Source organism: Elgaria multicarinata, chromosome 1, assembly GCF_023053635.1.
Source record: "Elgaria multicarinata webbii isolate HBS135686 ecotype San Diego chromosome 1, rElgMul1.1.pri, whole genome shotgun sequence".
Lineage (NCBI taxonomy): Eukaryota > Metazoa > Chordata > Lepidosauria > Squamata > Anguidae > Elgaria > Elgaria multicarinata.
In genome coordinates this window covers 62205024-62226212 of record NC_086171.1, presented here as the reverse complement: position 1 = coordinate 62226212, position 21189 = coordinate 62205024, and the positions used below count along the sequence as shown (strand labels likewise).

Sequence of the window (21189 nt, the reverse complement as noted above, 5' to 3'; positions counted from 1 at the left end):
TTACAAAGTGAAACTATCAAAGTAGAACTCATTTTTTTCTAGCCTCTTTGAATACTGTTGAACCCACCTCTGTCTATTAAGAGAATTATTTATGGGTGTAGTAATGAGTCACTTGGTAGACACTCCCACCCCTTTTCCAGCAGGAGTGCTTAAAGGAAACACTTCCAGCTTCTCACTATAAGTTGCATATAAACCAGTATTATATAGGAGGCATGTGGGTGTAATTCATATCATCAGTGAAACATCTGAGATGCCAACTTCAAAATACTGCATTAATTAACATCAACTAACAGAATTTTTAATTAAGCACGTTTCAAAACTATTGACAGTTCACCAAACCACTCTTACAATGTGGTGCAAAACAATCACTAGCAATATTGCCCTGTCACAGAACAGAATTCAACCAACTACATGCTATTAGCACCAAAGACCTAAAGCAATTTCAGTTACAACAGTTAAGTTTTGCTCTTTCAACACAGTTCTAAACCACTAACCAAATGAAATATATCCAAAGTACACCTACAACGGTTGTTCATTACCACTCTTCTATGTGAATATGGATGGTTTTGCAATAATCTTGCTTAAATTTGTAAGGACGGGGACACATATGCGTGTTTGCGTATGTATAGCAATAGCATGCCAATTATTAAAGTTTTAAATTAAGATGGTCTGGTTTTAATGCTCTCATGTCTGTTAATTGATTTCCGCTCCTGAACAACAAAATGAAAATTACTCAACTACTATTTAATTTTAGTTAGGGTGAATAGAAGGCTAGGTGCTATGCAGAAATCCACTGCAAATTATGATTTGTTACAGAAGAGTGTTGACAAAGAGGAACACTTAACTTACACACTCCTGTGGTACTTTCATTGGGCTGCTTCACCTCATTGCATTTGCTTGTTCTTTTATAATGTGAGGATTGGGATGTTGCAGAAATTAAAACCCATGGTGCATAAAACGTAACATTATTTTTAGCCACCTCCAACATAGAAAATAAAGCCATAAAGGAACTTTAAATGTTTGACAAGTATAGTATCTCAGACCCCTTTGCAGCAGAACCCATCTTGCATCCCAACCTCCTCCTTGCTCCAATCATTACCCCTTTTCATTCTTCGGATGATGATGATTCAGTGCCTCAAAAATGCACAAATTGGCTCATAATTAGGGAATAGAGAACTCTTTTTTGTGGGGGGGGGGGGCTGAGCCCTGCTCATCCAGCCCTGTTCTGAGGAGCTGAGCTTGTCAAGTGCTTAGGAGTCTGCATGAGCCTCTCAAGCCCGTTTCAGCGGATGTGTGCAAATCTCCCTGAAAGTTTAAAAATAAAAAAGGCTGAGAAGACAGCTGCATGGAGCAGAGTGAATGGGGCCTGATTGGAGAGGGGGCAGTGGGTGTAAGTCCCACAGGGTGTGAGTGCCCCATTTGCTCCATCCTACTCAACTACCCTCTAAGGTTTTTGCTTTTTAACTGTCGGGAATATTTGTGCGTTATTGACTGTCCTTTTTATTTGTCCTGAATCTCCCACCAACCAGCTTCATGGGATGACCCCAGGTTCTAGTATTTTGAGAGAGGGGAAAAATGTGGTCTCCCTAACCACATTCTCCACACTATGCATAATTTTGTACACTCTTAGCATGGCTCCCCTTAGCTTCCTTTACTCCAGGCTAAACGATCCCAGCTGTTGTAACCTTCTCTCACAGGGAAGATGCTCCAGCCCCTTAAAAGTTTTAGTTGCCTTTTTCTGCATTTTTCCGGCTCTATAATATATATTTTTAGGTGCGGTGACCAGAATGGTACACAGTATTCTAAGTGTGGTTGCACCATGGATTTGTATAAAGGCAGTATGATATTGGCAGTTTTATTCTCAATTCCTTTTCTTATAATGCCTAATATGGAATTTGCTTTCTTTAAAGCTACGGCACACCAGGTTGATGTTTTCATCTACCCTATGAGGTACGTTGGGCTGAGAGATGATGAATGGCTCAGGGTCACCCTCCTAGCTTTGGGTGTGAGCAGAGATTTGAACCTGGATCTCACAGGTCTACATACAACATTCTAGCCACTACATCACAATGGCTTTCATATGGAATGTGAGTTCCTCTCCCTACCCAAAATGCAAAAAAAGAAAGAAGACACACACTCCACACCATACTGTGTCACTCAAAGAATGCTTATTAAGCTTTTGATGAAGGAACTAAGCCACTGCATGAGTTTCATATGATTCCTTCTGATCTCAGTACTCCCACGATATTTGTAGATAATTTATCAAAGGTTGTAAAAAGGGTTTAGCATTTTACATGAAGCAGAAAGAAATCTATTGCTTTAATTAAAAAAACCAAACAGTCCAAAACCTTTTGTAGTGGCAAACAATGCAATAACTGTAAATGTTTAGCAATGTTTGGAAGAATGCATATATTCTACCAGATGGGACATTATCTTGATTCCAGAATATTTTTAGTGAGGAGATTCATCAACAAAGTGTTGTCGTTTTCAGATCTACTTGCTTATCCAAAATCCACAGCCCATCACATTGCAGTGTCCCAACAATTTGAAAATCAGGGATTATATCCATCTATTATCCCATTGTCAAAAGCAGTTAATTGTAATAAAAATTATGGAAACCAAATTATACTATATTACTTTCAGACTCAAGTCAGTGTTGTGTTAAAACATGTACATCCATCAAATTCTACTGTTTTCACTAGAAGCAATATGTTTTTATGTGGTTCGTGGAAAGGAAAGGAAAATGAAAAGCATCCAGCATAGATTGTATTCAAGATTGTCATATTCTGACCTAAGATGGTGCATACAACCCATAGATTTTTCTGAGAACTACACAGGTGCCACCGCATATTGAAGTGTTTCTGTACCTTTTACAAGTCACTATGAGACCTCAGTCCTGCAAGACATTAGAGCACTCTAGGAATTCAACATCTATTGATATAATGCAGCTGGATAAAGAAAGGAATAAAACAGCCTTTTAGGAGAACTCACTAAAATGCAGCAACAGCTCTTTCTAGCCTGGTTTAACCAGCACCTGGAGTATGGGTTGAGTACGGTTGCTGTTGAATCGTGGGTTGTTGTTGACTCATGAGTTGTCTTTACATGCGAATCCTGCAATATGGTTTAACTATGAGTTGTTAATCACAAATAACCTAGGTAGAGATCCCATGGTTTGTTGTTGTTGGGTTGTGAGCTTTGGGTTGTTCATGATTAAGAACAAATCATTAAACCACAGTGCAGAGTTCGCATGTAAAGAAATCCCATGATTCAGCAACCTATACTCAACCTGTACTGAACCCATACTCCAGGTTGTTGTTATATGCAAGCCAGGTCAAAGTGTGTCCCAGGTCTGCATGAGTAAGAACACAAAGGACTTCATACCAATGTAGAAAATGGGAAGAAGATATTGTACCTACAAATCCATATTTCTACATCTAACCAATGATAGCTCAAGGGGGGGGGAATCCAGTACTTGTTTATTTAGTATGTTCTGGTGGCTGTTACATTATTATTTCATGTGGGATATATGAAAAAGCATGGAAACAAACAAAATAAAGAGAGGTTGGATCAAAGTTTAGTCATACTTAGCGTAAACTGAAATTAGCTAAGATACAAATTTCTGAAAACCCTAAAGAGGTGGCAATGTAGTGTCGACCTAACCTCACAAGAATTTAAGTGACCTTATTTTCAAAACTAGAAAAGATCAAGGGATAAATTCAATTGTGCCTAGGATCATCATATAATCAATCCTGCTACAATCTTACTTTCAGATGTGTGCTGTTCATTGTCGCTCTGAGTTAAGATACAAATCTGGACTTGTGGTTTCTGCTGATTCACTGCAGTCTTGACTTGCAGAGTCTCTTGTAGCTGTTCTGTTAACATATCACTGTGTGCAGCATACAGTAAAGGCTGCATAAAACAATGTGCAGTAGCCAAACCAGATTTACCACCCAATGTACACTTGAGAAGGAACTGCAGCTAATCCCAGCTCACCGATGAATATATTTGTATGGCAAGTGTTTGAATACACCAATTTGCCATATTCACTAATAAGTGTATGCATACTTTACATTATTATGCATATACCTTTTCAAAATAAAAAATCGACTCTTAGACATAGCTTTAAGAAACATTATGTGTGAAGCAGTCCTAAGTGTCTGGAGGACTTCCTTGAGAAAACAGGATACACCACGTAGGGTTGTAAGAAGTAGTTACTATTGTGTATAACACAGGTTCCAAAAATATGAAGGTGTAAAGAATAGTTAATATTTTATTGCTTTTAATATTTTATGTATTTTATTGTTGTATGCTGCCTCTGCCCTGAAAGGCGACCAAGAAATGTTATAAATAAATAAATAAATAAAGAAAGAAAGAAAGAAAGAAAGAAAGAAAGAAAGAAAGAAAGAAAGTTCTAATAGTAGTAGAAAGTTTCTTATCCAACCTGATATCTTTGAGGCATTGATATATGCTCAAATCATGGTATGAGCTGTTACAGAGGATATGAGCGAGGATGAAGTGAGCATGAATATGTACAGGGAAGAAGAGCTTTATTCATTTATTCAACAGCACTTTCAGCACAATCCTCAGAAGTAAGTCTCAATGTGTTCAGGTGGGCTTACTCCCAGTCAGTATGCATAGAATTGCAGTTTCCCTGGTGTGTTTTTTAAAATAATTGTTAAAAAAGAAGAAGTTTAATTCTTAATCCAGTCACATCCAAATATACTGTTTTCAGACTACAGGCAATGGCATAGAATGCATACCACTAAATGAGTGAGTTTCTTATCGAAATCCGACATATTTCACTCTCACATACACAAGACTTACCTCAGTCGATCTTCTTCTTTCTTGCGGAGGCTGAAATCCCGTTGGACCACCTGAAGGACATGCTCAGCTTCATCATCAGTCAAGCCAGACAAGTCCAGCTTCCTTCCCATGCTTGAGCTCTAGCCTCAATACAATCAATTAACAAAAGAACCTGAAACCACAAAAGGGAATAAAGGGAAGAATGTAAAACTAAATATACTGCAGGATCTCACTGAGTTCCTAATTTCTTACCTACCTCTCCCTTTAGATCGAGGCGGGGAACAACATTAATTAAACACAATAATACAATATAAATGAAGTGTATAAAATGATTAAAAGGGCATATAAAACCAATACATTATTAAAATAATAATTAGAACATCTTAAAATTCTTAGGTTTCAAATTCATCTGGGTAGGCCTGCTGGAAGAGATTAGTCTGTATGGCTGTCTTAAACTCGGAGAGAGTGTTAAGCTGACGAATCTTCTCCAGCAGGCCATTCCACAGTCTGGGGGCGGCAGAAGAAAAGGTCCTGTGGGTAACGGTTGTCAGCCTATTTTTGGCTGACTGGAGTAAATTCTCCCCAGAGGACCTGAGTGTGCAGGGCGGATTGTACATGGGAAGGCGTTCCTGTAGGTAACCTGGACCCAAACCATATAGGGCTTTAAATGTAATGACCAACACTTTGTACTTCACCCAAAAACTAATTGCCAGTGGAATAATGTTAACGTTGGTGTAATATGGTCACCCTAGGTGTACCAGTGACCAACCTTGCTGCCATATTTTGATGTTCTCTATGTCGTGTCTTGTCAGATATAAGTCGAGTTTTCCACCATTGGTGCTCCAGTCATCCTTCCCACTTCAACTCCCTGAGATCTTCTGTCTACTAAGATGCCCAATTAGAAACGGGTCAGAGATAATGTTTGGGGTTCATTGTGTCAATAGCCTTTGTTAGGTCTTGATTCTATCTAGCGACCAGGGCTTCAACAGGATAGTTGACGATACCAGTCAAAGAACCCTCTAAGGCTATCTGGAATCCAAGAGGATCTATCAGCTTTCGAGGGCAGACCATCTTAATAGGTCCACCATCCCTGCAGGGGCGGATAGTAGCCATGATACTAACCCTGACCAGAAAATGATCTGTCCATGACAAAGCACAGGTATTTATCACCTCCCCCCACAGATCCATCTGTTTGGAACTGAAAACAGCATCGAGAGTGTGACCTGCTGAATGTGTGGATCCAAAGACCAGTTGGGATAGGCCCAGGTTTGTCATGACGCCAAGAACTCCCAAGCTGCACCTAACAAAGTGGTCTCAAATGGGCTGCAGAGCCTCAAGCGCAGAGTCTCAATCGGGTCCTCTGGAGTTCCCCAGAAAGCCCTGCCCTTTTCCCCCAACAACTGATCCTTTGGTGGTTTCTCAGCTTTTGTGCATTCCTCCCCCCCCCCCCCCGCCCCACATTCTAAAAGATTGAAATGCCTCTTCTGGAGCTTTTAGTAAGAACTTTTAGCAAAAATATGCTGGGTTTTGTGTGTGTGTTTTGTTTTGGCTTGCCCCTTTGGCCCAACTTGCCAGTGCAATCCCCCACACACCGAACGCTTCCTCAAAAGAAAATTTGGCCCTCAGGATGGAAGAGGTTCTGCACCCTGGACTTAAAACACCCCAAAGCAGTTGCAAGAAGCTGCAATCTAGATGGTGCATGGTGGAGATGCATGGATGGGTGCTCATCTCTTCCCCCTCCCCAATCAAGATCCCTCTCAGCTGCTTTTTCCTCAGGAAGAGAGCAGGTGATAGATTCATTTAATTGTCTCTTTTCACACACACACACACACACACACACACACACACACACACACACACACACACACTGCAGCAAGAATTATTATTATTATATTTATTTGTATCCCGCCTTTTGCCCAATACTGGGCCTCAAGTAGCCCAAAGTGATGGTGGTGGGGTGATTAATGTTGACAACAAAAGTGTCTGACTGGAAAAAAAACACCATTTATTTATTTATTAAAAAAAAATCCCCCTCTGCTCTCACTGACATGGTAAACCTGTTTCTGGGCTGTTATCACGTCAAACTGACTGGATTGTCCTCCAAAACACAAAACAAAACATAAAAGCCTGCATATGGAAAACTAGTGTGACATGGATTAGGGTAGAGCTCCATACCCTCAACATTTATTTTTCTAGATGGAGGGATTTTTTTGTATGGAAGAGTCATGTAACTCCCCTCCCCCGCCCCACACCTGTACTCTGAGGGCAGTATCCCATACTGTCACTGCACTCCTGCAATTTCTGTTATCATTTCAGTTCTGTCAGTTTCAGATGACTTCCACACTTTTAAAGGCCAGACCTGTGTCAAGGATTGATGTGGTTAGGCATAGTTCTAACGAAAAGGAGATACAGAGCTGAGCGTCATCTACAGTACATATTGTGAACATTATAGCCATAGACACCTCTCGATCTTGCCATGTGGCTCTAAATATTCTTGTAAGATCAGGGGTAGGAAAGTTGGGCAGCAGAGTGTAAATGGAGCCAGGAATATTGCTGAAGACTCACTTAATAGCCAGTGGCAAACTTGCAAGGCACATCTTTTGCTATTAGAAATAAATTATAAGTAAATGGCCCTACAAGGTTAGTAGTCCTTATTCCCCAGGTTCCAGCAAGAGGGAGATGGAAAACTAGTTGTAAGTGAAAAACAATAGATGGATTTTTGCAGAGTCGGATGGAGAGAGACACAGAGGAAGGGAGATGAATTTCCCTGCAAGTTCTGGGAAGTGTATTTTGGAAAGTGGTACCCTTACTGGAAGCAGAGGGAGAGTTGGGTAAGAAATTATATAATAATAATAATAATAATAATAATAATAATAATAATAATAATAATAATAATGTGGAGCAGTGGCTTTGGCCATCGGTTGGAGTGACTTCCCTCCGAAGGAAAGTAAACCCCAGTAAATGTTTCCCTGGGACTGCTCAAGGGTAAGTGGAGTAGTGGGGTAAGCATAACAATATATTTAAGATGACAGAAGTGAGGTGAGGGAGAGAAAGATGGAGCCCTGCAGAACTCCACGCAGAAAAGTCAATGGCACAGGTAAGAGCATCTATCTCCTCCTGGAAAGGACTATAAAGGCCCTCAAGCACCGGGGGTAGTGGTGGGGAGGAAGGAAAGGTTGCTGACCAGAAAGATTCTAAATATGCTTTTTCTCTAGATGATACAAAAATATACTATCTTACAGTTTGTGATATTGTAAAACAGGGGCAGCCAGCTTCTTAAGCCTTGGATTCTTCCCTTACTTTGTCTTCCCCTTTGTCTTCCCCTTTCTGTCATGCAATTCACAACCCTGGGATCTGGCTGTTTTGCTCCTACAACCCCAATGCTCCAAATGATATTGCTCCTGGGAAACACTCTCCAGAAATCCAATCTAGACTTGAAGATAAGCTCATAGACTGTGAATACACCAAATCATCTAATGGGGTAGCTAATGTCCATGCATGAGGCTCCCAATTAGCCATCCCTTTCCACCAGCACTAATTAAAAATGGTTTGGGAATACTTTCACTACTTTAGAAACAGAATAGAGCTACCAAAAATATTTTGCATTTTTATACCTCCTTTTACTTCTCCTCTCCCTACTGTAGGGGATGAGGGGGGGAAACTGTAAAGAGTGAAACCGTTGAAAAGTGGCAGCCAGGGAGGCCGCTGACTGGCAGGCACTGTCTTATACTGCTGCATAGCAATCAAGGGGAAGAGGATAGGCCATCCTTACCAGCAATTGTCAGAAGGCAGCAGTGAAGAAGAGTCAAGCTTGCACAAGCAAACAGGTATGGACTGCTGATGCCTGTGGGCACTGATCACCAGTCAGCAATTCCACGCTTTCACTCAGCTGACTTAGCCAACCCTTGTTTCCACCACAACCTCTTGAGAACTTCTGGTAAGAAGGGGCTTTCCTTCCCCTTTGATTACCTCACAGCAACAGCAGTTATTTCCCCCCGCCCCAAAGAACCACCTCACTGACAAACTGCTGCTGCATGTGAAGGACTTGCATCAGACCATCTGCCAAATGAACTGCAGCTTTTCAGAAAACAGCAGTGGGCCCGTAGTATTGTAGCCTTTGATCACAAGATGCCAGAACATTTTACAAATATTAATTATGCCTTAAAACCACTGTGACTCAGATCCGGATACAGCTTTCTAAGACTTGCAATGGCAAAATTACTAGAAGAAGCAGATTAAAAAGCAGGTGATTGACTCAGGGGGTTCTAAACAGCATGAAACAACTTTTCAACTGCCTGTATCTGTTAAGTTTTGTCAAAGTGACCTTTTACAATGAAGCTGGTTTAGTATTTAGCCAATAAAGAGCTATTTAGTAGTTTGGGGATTTGACATAAAACAACAGCTAGAGCCATGGCAGTTAAACCAGCATCCTATATACTAAGTAGGGCAGAGTCAGAGTTGCAAATGAATTTCAGTCAAAGTCAAAGCAAATTTAGAATGGATAGAAGACAAAATAATGTCAGTAGGATTAACAAAACATCTGGGGAGTAGAATGTCACTGCTGTACTCCAGGGCCCATAGACAGTCCATAAGACCAACCCTGCCCCCTACTCCTGCTCTGCCCCCAACCTTGGGGAACTTTGGGTCATTATCCCTCATATCTATGATGGGTTGAATTGCAGCCTCACACTACTGCTGGGACCCATTTAGTATGTTTTGCCACAGATGTGGAAAATGCAGAGACAAGTTGACGATCATCGAGAATGTTGGCATCTGGTCAGTGCCTCAGAACACAGAGATAATCACTTAATAGGCACTGTCCCTATTCAAGACTGCAACTCTATAATTTTCAACATTCATTAGATGTATGTTAGATTGATTAGATCCGGGTGCATTGGACACCTGCAGTTCATATGAGGACTGTGCTGGTCTCTGCTAATTCAGACTGGAGTGGTGGGGTCACTGCAGGTGGAGCAAGGATTATGCTGCAAAATTGATGGTACTGAGAAGTCTGATGCTAGTCAACATTTCCCCAGCCCTGAAATGTACCTCACTTGCTGTTTAGAGTTACCATCACTGGATGGGGGCACCAGCTGTAGGTAACCTGAGCACCTGATCAAAGTTACTTTTTTTAAAGCCTAGAAATAAACTAAACATTCAGTCTCAACATTATAAATATTGCATAATTTTAGGTACAGTCCAACTAAAGTCCTGTAAATAATATTCTTAGGTTTATGACTTTTCCTTATTGTACCATGAAAATGTAGCATGTAAAATTCCAGAAAATATTATTGTTTTTCTGTTAAGACATAAAATCTCAGAAGAGTATCATTACATCAGAGAAAGCAGCAAACAAGCAGATAACTGTCCAGCTTTTTTTCTTCTTCTTTTTTTTGAGGGGGGGGGAGTACAGTATCTTCTTTTTTTAAAAAATAAATGGCTACACAAATGAAAAAAGCCTGTTGAAATGTTCACATGAAAACAGGGGGCAGGATTCCCATAGAGAATTGCTTGGAGGAGAAAAATGCAAGTTGCTTACCTGTAACTGCAGTTCTTTGAGTGGTCATCTATGCATTCACACTTAATGGGGCTCTGCGCCTGCGCGGAGCCTCAGTCGGACTTCAATAGCTGAGAATTTTTTGGGCAGGAACTCCTCCCCCACCGTCGAGGTGTATATATATGGTGTTCCCGCCCACTCCCTCAATTCCTCGAGACCGAAGTCGAACCCGGGTTTTGGGAGAAACCATCATCGGTATTGACAGAGTTACTGACACCGAAGTGGGGACGGTGGGGGGGTAGTGTGAATGCACAGATGACCACTCGAAGAACTACAGTTACAGGTAAGCAACTTGCATTTCTTCTTCGTGGTCTCTGTGCATCACACTTAATGGGGCGATTAGCAAGCTGACTTACCGGAGGTGGGTAGGTGTCTTTATTGCAGAATAGATGAAAGAACGGCTTTGCCAAAGCGAGCAGTGGACCTTGCTTGGACATCCATCTTGTAATGTTTGATGAATGTGGAATGCGAAGACCAAGTAGCTGCTCTGCACAGATCGGTGAGGGGAATTCCTCTAGCGAATGCAGTAGAGGTTGCTATCCCTCGTGTCGAGTGGGCCTTAATCCCGGTTGGAAGGTCTCTCCGTGCGATCTTGTATGCTAGTTGGATTGTCTGTCAGATCAAGCAGCGATGCGTTGCTTTGAAACTGGCGTGCCCCTTTTAGGTTCTCCATAACAGATGAATAGTCTCTGTGTGGATCTGAAGGTTTGGGTTCTAGCTTTATAGAATGCAAGAGCCCTGCGTACATCTAATGAATGTAATTGTTTTTCTAGGTCAGAAACCGGATTAGGAAAGAAAGTTGGGAGACATATTGTCTCGTTGATATGGAAATCAGATGCGACCTTAGGGAGAAAGGAGATGTCTGGGCACAAGTCTACAGATTCCTTATGGAATATCAGGTAAGGAGGATCAATCCTTAACGCTGAAAGTTCACTAACTCGTCTAGCCGAAGTGATTGCGACTAGGAATGCAACCTTCCAGGATAGGTATTGGAGGGTGCAGGATGCCATGGGGTGAGCGGTAAGTATTTTTAGAACCAGTGGTAAATCCCATGAGGGCCTCGCTCTTTGAGAGGGGGTGCGAGGTTGTTTAAGCCTTTGAGAAAAGATCTTACTAGAGGGTGGCAAAAAATTGTATAGCCCTCCACGGAGGGGCGAGTGTCTGATATGGCTGCCAAGTATACTCTAATTGATGAGGTTTTCAGTCCTGAGTCGAAGAGAGTTGTTAAGAATTGGAGTATATCTGTTATCGGGCTGTGGAGCGGATCAAGCGCGTGGTCGGATGCGAATTGTTGAAAGGCTTTCCATTTGGAGGCATATGAGCATCTTGCTGAAAGTCTTTTAGAGGCGTCAAGTATTCTTTGGACTTTGGTAGGTATCAAGGTCGTTGGTGTACTCTCCATGCCGTGAGTTTCAGAGTTTTGAGGTCTGGGTGATGAACCCTGTGGTTGGTGTGGGATATGAGGTTGTGCCGGAGCGGTAGGTTGACGTAATGTCCCTGCGCTAGGCGGAGGAGTGTGTGGAACCAAGTTTGACGTGGCCACCACGGTGCAATGACAATGGCATCCGTGTTTTCTTTGGCCATCTTCGCTATTACCCCCGTTAAGAGAGGGAATGGGGGAAATAGATAAAAAAGTGTCCCTGACCAATGGAGAGAGAATGCATCTCCTAGTGATGCATGGTGCCGTACCCTTGAGCAGAAGTTGTTGCAGGCAGCATTCTGTGGGGAGGCAAATAGGTCTATGGTGGGTTGTCCCCATTTCAGGAATATGGAGTGACGGATGTCGGCTGCTAATTCCCATTCGTGGGATGTCTTGGGCGAGCGGCTCAGGGAGTCTGCCAAGGTATTGGAGGTGCCTGCGATATGCACTGCATTGAGGCGAATATTTTTGGACATTGTCCAGGTTAGGATTTCGATGGTGAGGTTGACGAGTGATGGCGAGTGAGTGCCCCCCTGTTTGTTCAGATGCCATAGGACTGATGTGTTGTCCGTTAGGATTTGTATATGTTGGTTCGTTATGTCCAATTCGAACGCTCTCATGGCTTTCCAGACAGCTAGGAGTTCAAGCTTGTTGATGTGGAAGTGTGTTTCCGATGTGGACCATTGGCCTTGAGCTTGCAGGGTGTCGCAGTGGGCTCCCCAGCCCATGAGGGATGCGTCCGTTGTGATAGTCCTTGTGTGTGAGGGGGCTAGGAATGGAATGCCCCGAGTCAGGTTCAATAAGTTCATCCACCAAAGTAAGGATTGTGCTATGGTGTCTGGGAGAGAAACGTGGATCCGACAGCCGTCGGAGGCGAAGTCGAAGACCGTTGCTAGCCAGAGTTGTATGGGTCTCATCTTGAGCCGTGCCCATTCTACTACAGCTACGGTCGCGGCCATGTAGCCCAGAAGCCTCTGGATGGTGTGTGCAGTTGTGCGCCTTTTGTAGAAAATGGTTGTAGCCAGGGAGAGAAGCTGTAAGCTCTGTAAGCTCTGGGGAGATATGCTTTTCCTTTTTGAGAATTCAATTGCGCTCCGATGAATTGTATAGTTTGGCAAGGCTGGAGGTTAGACTTCTCGTAGTTGACGCAAAGACTGAGGGTGTCTAGAAGGCGAAGGGTATAGTTCACATCGGATTGGAGCTTGTGTTTCTCGGTCGCGACGATTAACCAATCGTCCAGATACGGGTAAATTTCGAGACCCTGGGTTCTGAGAAATGCACATACGGGTGCCATGCATTTCGTAAAAACCCTTGAAGCAGATGAAAGGCCAAATAGGAGGACTTCGAATTGGAAGACCTGTGAGCCGATTGCAAAGCGGAGATATTTTTGGTGGTTTGGATGTATCTGAATGTGAAAATATGCGTCCTGAAGGTCGATGGATGCGAACCATATTCCTTGACGCAGAAGGGGTAGGATTGTACCTAGTGAATTCATCCTGATTTTTTTGGTTGAGATGAATTTGTTCAGGGGGCGTAGATTCAAAATGGGGCGGAGTCCTCCATCGCTTTTGGGGACGGTAAAATATCGGGAGAAAAAACCGTTCATGAACGGATTGATAGTGACTTGTTCTATTGCTCCCTTTTGGAGAAGGATGGAGGTCTCCAATTTGAGGACTTGTGTGGGAGGAGTAATTTTTACGAGTCCGATGTATGGGAGGTTGTCGAATTTTAGACGGTAACCGTTGGTTATAATATCCAATACCCATGCGTCTGTTGTGATGGATGCCCAGGCATGATGGAAAAAGGCCAGCCTGTTGCCAAACTTTATGGGCGCAACCGAATGGTTGTCAAAGATGACGTCTCTGGGGTGGGTCGGTGCGGCCACGAGTTGGGCGCGGTTTCGGTGGTTGGTACTGTTTCCGTTGTTGTTGCGGTTGGTACCGTGGTGTGCGGTCTGTAAATTGTTTGTTATGATATGGGTTTTGCTGTCTAAACCATCTGCGGGGTCTGTTAGCACCTTGCGTTGATGGTTGGCCAATTCCCATCTTTTTGGCTGTCGATCGGGCTTTTTGCACGGAGTCCATTTGGTCATCTGTTTTGGAGTTAAAGAGGCCTTCCCCATCGAAGGGAAGTTCCTCAATTCTGGTTCTGGCTTCTGGGGTGAGGCCTGCCGAACGCAGCCATGCGTGGCGACATAGTGTTATAGAGCCAACCATGGACTTAGCGTGGCAATCTGTTTGATGCCGAGCTGTATTTATCTGGTGGCGGGAAAGTTTCATCGCCTCTGATTGGAACACTCTTGCCAACTCTCTTTGGTCCTCTGGGAGGTAATCGCAAAGGGATCCCATTTTGTCCCAGAGGAAGAGTTGATATCTCGACATCATTGCTCCATAATTGGAGACACGAAGGCCCAGGGCTGCTGTGGAGTATAGTTTCCTCCCGAGGGCATCGAACTTACAGCCCTCCTTGTCAATTGGGGCGCTGTGTTGCCTGTGAGTCTTGCCTTGTGCCGATTCCACTATTATGGAATTAGGGCGAGGATGTGAAAAAAGGAAAGAGGCATCTTTTTCCTGTACTCTATACATGGATTCTAGTCGTCTCGATGCCGACGTGATAGTTGATGGAGTGTCCCATGTTTGTTGGATGGTCTGGAGGAGAGCAGGTAGGAGTGGAACAGAAACTGGTACTGCAGAGGCTGTATAGATCGCGTCATATACAGGATCCTTGACTTGTTCAACTTGTTGTTGGGCGTCGATGCCCAGACTTTGAGCCATACGAAGCACTTGGTCTGAAAAGATATCAAGCTCTTCAGATGGGGACACTCTTCCCTTGGTCGGTATCGTGTCGACTGGCGACGGTACGGATGGGGTAGGTGACGCAGTTGAAGAAGAGTCGGACTGGTAGTCGTCCTCCGATGGAGGGGAGGTTTGTCTAGCAGGTCGCGATGGGGCCTGCTGGTGGGCTGGTGGAGGTGGTAGAGGTCGGTCCCGTGACGGGGATCTTAATCCTCTCTGAGAGGCGACAAGCGATGCTCTCCTCGGTGGCACCGGTGGCAGAGGTGTAGGGCACCTCGGTCTCGGTGAGTTGGACGGAGGTTCATAATATCTGTCCTGGTATCTAGGACTTGTCCGCTGTGGGTATCCCCTCCAATAATCATAGAAATGATGACTCGGTGGGGGATAGTGCTCATAAAAATGGTCTCAGTCCTGATGTGGTGACCTGGAGCGGGTACGGTACAGGTCGCAATCCAGGTGTGGGTATGAGTATCCTCCTCTATCCCTTGAATGGGAATGTGAGGGTGACCGGATCGGTGGGCTTGTATGGGTGCGAGTTTGTTGAGGAGAGCGTCGACTCCGAGGGGAAGTGGCGTATGCTGCCTGATTTGGTGGAACCAGTTGGTCTGGCAAGACCTCTTGGGTTCCACTAGCCGAAACAGGGGTTCAGTTACGAGGAGGGAATTCCACAATTTCCCCTTCCGATGCAGTCGAAATAGGTTCGATAACCAGAGGTGGTAATGGAGACCGTATCAATACTCGAATTGGCAAGTTGAGTAGAGGTGGAGGTGGCGGCGGCGTTTTCGGTGGACTTGAATTTTTAGTCTTGTCCTTCCTTTTCTTAGGTCGTGTTTCGGCTGGTGGTTTAGGTCTTTTAGCCTTTTTCACCAGTTTTTTCGCCGCAGTTTGTGCCGTGGAAACCCCAGAGTTCAGGGGGCCCATGGGCGGGTTCCTTGAGGTGGATGCGGCATTTTCGGCGATGGACGCCATATTGGGTTGGAGGCCAGAGTCCACCGCTTGTAGCGCTTTCTGCCACAAAAGAGCAGCAGGGTTTTGCTATTTTATTGTTTTACTCTGTACAGCACCATGTACATTGATGGTGCTATATAAATTAATAATAATAATAATAATAGTCTATCTGCCCTGTTTTTTCTAGCTTGTCTAGAAAAAGACATACAATGTCTACAGGACTCGAGGATGTGCGTTTCTCCGAGGCACAGAAGGCAAAGGGTGTGTCCGTCGGAGGGTGGCAGTTTACTGCCACACTGGCTGCACTTTGTATACGGGGCCTTCGGGGCCATGCGCCCAAGGTCGCAGTGGGCGACGTTAATTTTCTAATTTGTCCGTTGTCTTCTTCTTTTAGGTGATAGAAAATGAGAAGGAAGAAGAAAAGACGAAAAAGGAGAACAGAATCTCAGCACTGGTGAGTATGAACACTCTAGTCCCAACGAGGCGAAGGCGACGGCGGTCGAAGAGGAACTGAGGGAGTGGGCGGGAACACCATATATATATACACCCCGATGGTGGGGGAGGAGTTCCCGCCCAAAAAATTCTCAGCTATTGAAGTCCGACTGAGGCTCCGCACAGGCGCAGAGCCCCATTAAGTGTGATGCACAGAGACCACGAAGAAGAACAACACATACCTTATTCCATATTAACACAGCAAAGCTAGTTCTCTTGCTTTCCTCCATTCCCCGGGTTATCCATTTTCTGAATAATGAAAATGTGCTACCTGTCCCACAATTTGGGCAAAACTTTATCAAACAAAAGTTCTAAAACCTCTTGTCCCCCCTCAAAAACCCACCCATTGTAGACATTTAACTTTGCAAAAGTAGTTGCATATTGATTATGGAAGCTGCCCCCTCACTCCACCCTGCAAATTTATGTTGATCCTCCTTTCTATCTTTTTGGCTTTCCTTAACATTCCTGGGATAGTTTTCCTGTGCAGGAGCCTTCAAATTCACCTTTCAACTGCAACACTGGCTTCAGGACTTATCAATTCTCTCCATTACATGGAGTATTTCTCTGCTACCTCTTGACACTCAAAAGTACATCCACTGCTGTTGATTAAAAAAAGGACAGCTTAACAACCTCTACATTGTTTTATTTTCTTCTTCTTTTTTAATATAATTTTTATTTTCTAAACTTTCAAACAATACAAACAATACAGTATAAAACACTACGCCATAATACACAATAATACATACTAAACAATTTAATAAACATATGTTTTAACTTAATTCAATTTAATATCATCGTTGATTAACATTAACGCACTCCCCCAACCCCGGGATCTTATTCTAATTTCCAAAATCTCATTACTTCCTCTGGAGGTGTTTTCCCTCTCCCCTTTAATAATACAAAATCTAAAAACTGTTTCCATATTTCTTCAAAATCATTCATTTTTATCATTTCTCTTCTGACTCTCATGTTACATGTTAATTGATCATTAATAGCAATATCCCATATTTCTTTGTACCAATCTTCTATATGGTAACCCCCTTGAACCTTCCAGTTCCTGGATATCATTAAATTCGTTATCAATTCTTTTGTCTCTTTATTACAATTCAATTCTCCATACACTGATAACAATGTCTACATTGTTTTCTATGGCTACAGGTATGCAAGACTTCACTGAGAATGTGTTCTAGTTTTATCTTTTTTTTTCTTCCTTCAGAATTCCTTTGATGTTTTTATCCAAAAGAAACATCCCAATTCACCCTGAAAATTTGATAGCTGAAACTGTGTTACCACTAATTTGAAGCCAAGCTCTATTGTTTTGAATATCCAATTGCTGAATATCCAATTGCTGTATTTCCTGTTCTGGCTATTTCTTTATCCAAAGAAACCAACAAACTTTAAGCTGCCCAATACATGGTTAACTTTACAAAACTTTCACTTAACTTGTTCCTTCTCCAGGCATATTGCTCTCACTATTTCCAAAGACAAACAATTTTTGGTGCATTTGTTTCAAAATAACCATTATTTTTCTTAAAGGAGTACCTAATGAGGAGTCATCAGATAAAACAGTGGTTTTCAAACTGTGATTCGTGTAATCCTGATATTCCTTGGATGCTTATTAGGCATTCATCACTAGGAAGATCAGTAATTATGGACAATTAATGGTGAAATGCTATTTGCCCACTCTTATTGATCTTCTCCAGCAATGTGCAGCCACAGAAGAGTGCTGGGCATGTTCTAGGGTGTACTCTTACTTCACACAGAAAGATGATAAACCCAGCTCTACCCCGCTGGAAATGAATGTGCATCCTATGGCATGTTCCTGGATCCTTTGGAACATCCAAGGGTTCTCTGGTAGATGTGCAGGGATTCCTTAGACAACAAACCAGTGTGGAAAGGGCCCCATAAGACAGGAAGCTTGAAAACAAGAGTCTGCAACTTTATCATCAATCTGAAAATAGAATTGATACCAAAATAAAATTGATGCAAGTACCTTAGTATACTTGTGTCAGCCATTTTTCCTATTTCCATGGGTTGCCCAACTCATCATCTGCAAGAAGCTGAAGCTTGAACTAGCATGCACAATTTCAGTTACCTCTTATGGAAATAAAATCAGACAACCCATTCACCACAAGGAACGAGCTGCCATAGGCACCAAAAGAAATGAAGTTAACGCAAGTAAGTTTATTAGTTGTTTCATTATTACACTTATAGCCTGCCTTTCTTCCATCGTGGAACTCAAAATGAGGTACAGGGGGTTCCATTCAGGGACTGACCAGCCTTGGAACTGCTTAGTTACAATGAGGTTTCTATGTTATGTGTCTTTGGACCATGCCGTCATTCCAGTTTAGAGTCTTAATATACACTATCTCTGGAACAACTCAGGAGGATGGATCTCTTTGTTCAACTGCAGGGAGGGGGGTACACAAGATCACAGAAAAACTATTAATAGAACAAGAGACTCTTAAAAGTAGTTTTGGAGAAAACAGAAAAAATACCTTGAGAAAAACCACCCTTGAGGTTGTATTTTTATTGATGCTAGTCGAGGATTTGCGGAATTAGCAAGTCTTATCTTGATTCTATTTCTAACACAACCTTTCAGGTGCTAAGGCAGAGGAATAAAATCACTCTTAAGAGATGGCAAATCAAGCCCTGTCAAGATTACTTTTTTGATGACTGCAATTGATTCTGATAGCTAATTATGAAGAGCCTTCATTTATATTCCACCTATTATCTAATGATACTTGCAATTCATAAACATGTCAGCATATAATCCTGTGTACAGTTACCCATCTGTATGCTCCATTTACATTAACAGAATTCACACGAGTGTGATTGTGTGCAGAACTGCAACCTAAACTCATGCAGTTTTTGGGAAGTGACATTGATTTCAGTGGTGCTTAGTTAAGTAAGTGTGCATAGGATTGCAGCCTTAAAGTGAACCCCATATTGTCCTCCTTAAAATCAGGATTAGTAACAGCTGAATAAGAGCAGTTAAGAGCATGAACAATGCCCTGGGAAGTCCCTGTACCACATCTCATCTGTTTGCTATAAACTCATAGGCAGCCTTAGGCAAAGAACCATCTCTCAGCCTCACCAGCCATCTGCAATACGGGGATAAGAACAATGGTCTGCCTAACAGGCTATTTTAAACAATACTAAAAGTGCTCTGGGTGCTTGGGAAAGTGCCTTATAAATACTAAGTAGCAGTATTACTGCTGCTGCTGCTGCTGAAGTTTTCAAAGATTAATAAAATCTGAGACATCATGAAATGCTATCAGAGCTGTGGGCACATAGCTTCTTCATCTGACCAGGACCGCTGCATGTCAGAAGCAGTCTCCAAGAATGGACAGACCCTATGTTCAGAAGCTTTATTCAAACCTTCACTCATATGCAGGGATGTCAGGCCAGTGGGTGTGCTAAGGCTAAAAGTAAGGCCAACGGATACAATCACACTATTATTCCCTCCATAAGTTTAGTCTATGCATGGAAGAGAAGGTATGAACAGGGGCCTGTTTTAACTTTCACTCACAGGAATGTTTTAGCAAGTGGTTCTAAAGAAATCTTAAGCCTTAGCTAGACTTAAGGTTTATCCTGGGATCGTCCCGGGGTCATCCCTGTTCATGTAAATGACACACAATGGATCCCAGGAGCAGGCAGAGATGATCCCGGGATAAACCTTAGGTCTTGCTAAGGCCATAGTGTGAGAAAAATCCATATAATTGCAATAGCATACAATGTTTAACTCAAAAGAAGGTGTGTAGGCATCTTTCCCCTAGTAGGATTTTACTCAAAGAAGTATGTTTTAGGAAAACTTCCATAAATAAAATTTATAATAATGGGAAGAAGTCCAGAATCCTCCCCCAAATATTGTACCTCATTTCTTTCAATTCTCCGGTTCTGCCAGTAGAAGTGATTTTACTTTTTTTCTGCTCCTTTCCTATAGTCCAGCTTAACTATAACTTATAGATTTGCATATCCCTATAATTGCATATTGCTACTTGTTCATTTTCTTAATGCTTTAAAAAAAATGTAATTCCAGCCATCTTGATATTAAATTCCTTCACTGTCTACTTCTTGCTTTCCAATATTTTCAAAATCAGTTTTCTATCATCTTCCTATGATGTTATGGAGATAATATTAAGAATACAAAATTGGCCACTGGGACCCCTTTTTGTCCTTAACCACATAATCTTATCTAAATTACCATTCCTCTGAATATCCTTACAAAACCAAACATGGTTTTTACTGCCTCTTCTCCCCCACACACATTTTTTCATTTTCTTCTTTTTGCATTTTCTCCCACAAATACTTTAAAATCATATAAAGTATTACCAAACAGTTTTTAAAAATCCATCCCACAGACATCTGTTAATATAAGTAATAAACTACAACGTCTGCCCTTGATCCTGTGCTAACCCAGATATTACTTATGGATATAACACAGGTTCATAGGGAGAAATGTGGGAGAAGAAATATGAAGAACAACAGACAAGCAGGCAAACAATCCCTTTGTGGGGGCGGGGAACACTCTAAAAACCAATATCAAGTTTGAACAAAGAGCTCCCTTTCTCCACACAGCTTAAATACAACCCACTAACATACAATTTCACATTAAAGAATAAATTGAAATAGATTGGTGGTCTGACAACGTAAGATTCTGATCATTAGAGTCTATTTCTTTCACTGGAAGAAACATACTGGAAGCAACAGCAGGAGGTTCACGCTCCTTTCTGGGCGAAGTTTGGTTTCAAGAAGAATACTACAGAAAGACTGATTTAGAAAATCCAAGGAGATCAAGTTAAAGTATGATCTGTTAACTGTCCAGAAGTACTTAAAAGTGAGAGCCAAGAGTTTGATCCAGATGTGGAACAAGGAGACAAGACACAAAGAGGTGGGAAGAGATTGGTGCTTCCACATCAGGTTTTTATTGGAGGTGCTTGCATATGAGGCTTTTATCATTCAATTGCCTTCCCTCATTCCATTTGTAACCCTCCATGTCTTCCCACCATTCATGCAATCTTTTTTCCTACTACAGAAAATCAATTAAACGCCAGTGAAAGAGGCAAAAAGTCTCTGATTGGTATCACTAGGAGCTGTCCATCTGGAAGCAGCCAGAGTCAAGCAGCCAGCCAGCCAGAGTTCCCATAAACTGGAATCAAGAATCTAAAGTG

General features: G+C 42.4%; 1 protein-coding gene across 1 annotated transcript in view; it reads right to left on the bottom strand.

Annotated features, from left to right (window-relative positions):
• Positions 1 to 21189, bottom strand: part of MYRIP (myosin VIIA and Rab interacting protein) — a 198239-nt gene that overhangs the window by 166488 nt on the left and 10562 nt on the right. The window contains exon 2 of the mRNA XM_063129083.1: positions 4825 to 4975. Within this exon, the coding sequence (XP_062985153.1) occupies positions 4825 to 4934 (110 nt within the window). The 5' untranslated portion in view covers positions 4935 to 4975. The remainder of the gene's footprint in view (positions 1 to 4824; positions 4976 to 21189) is intronic.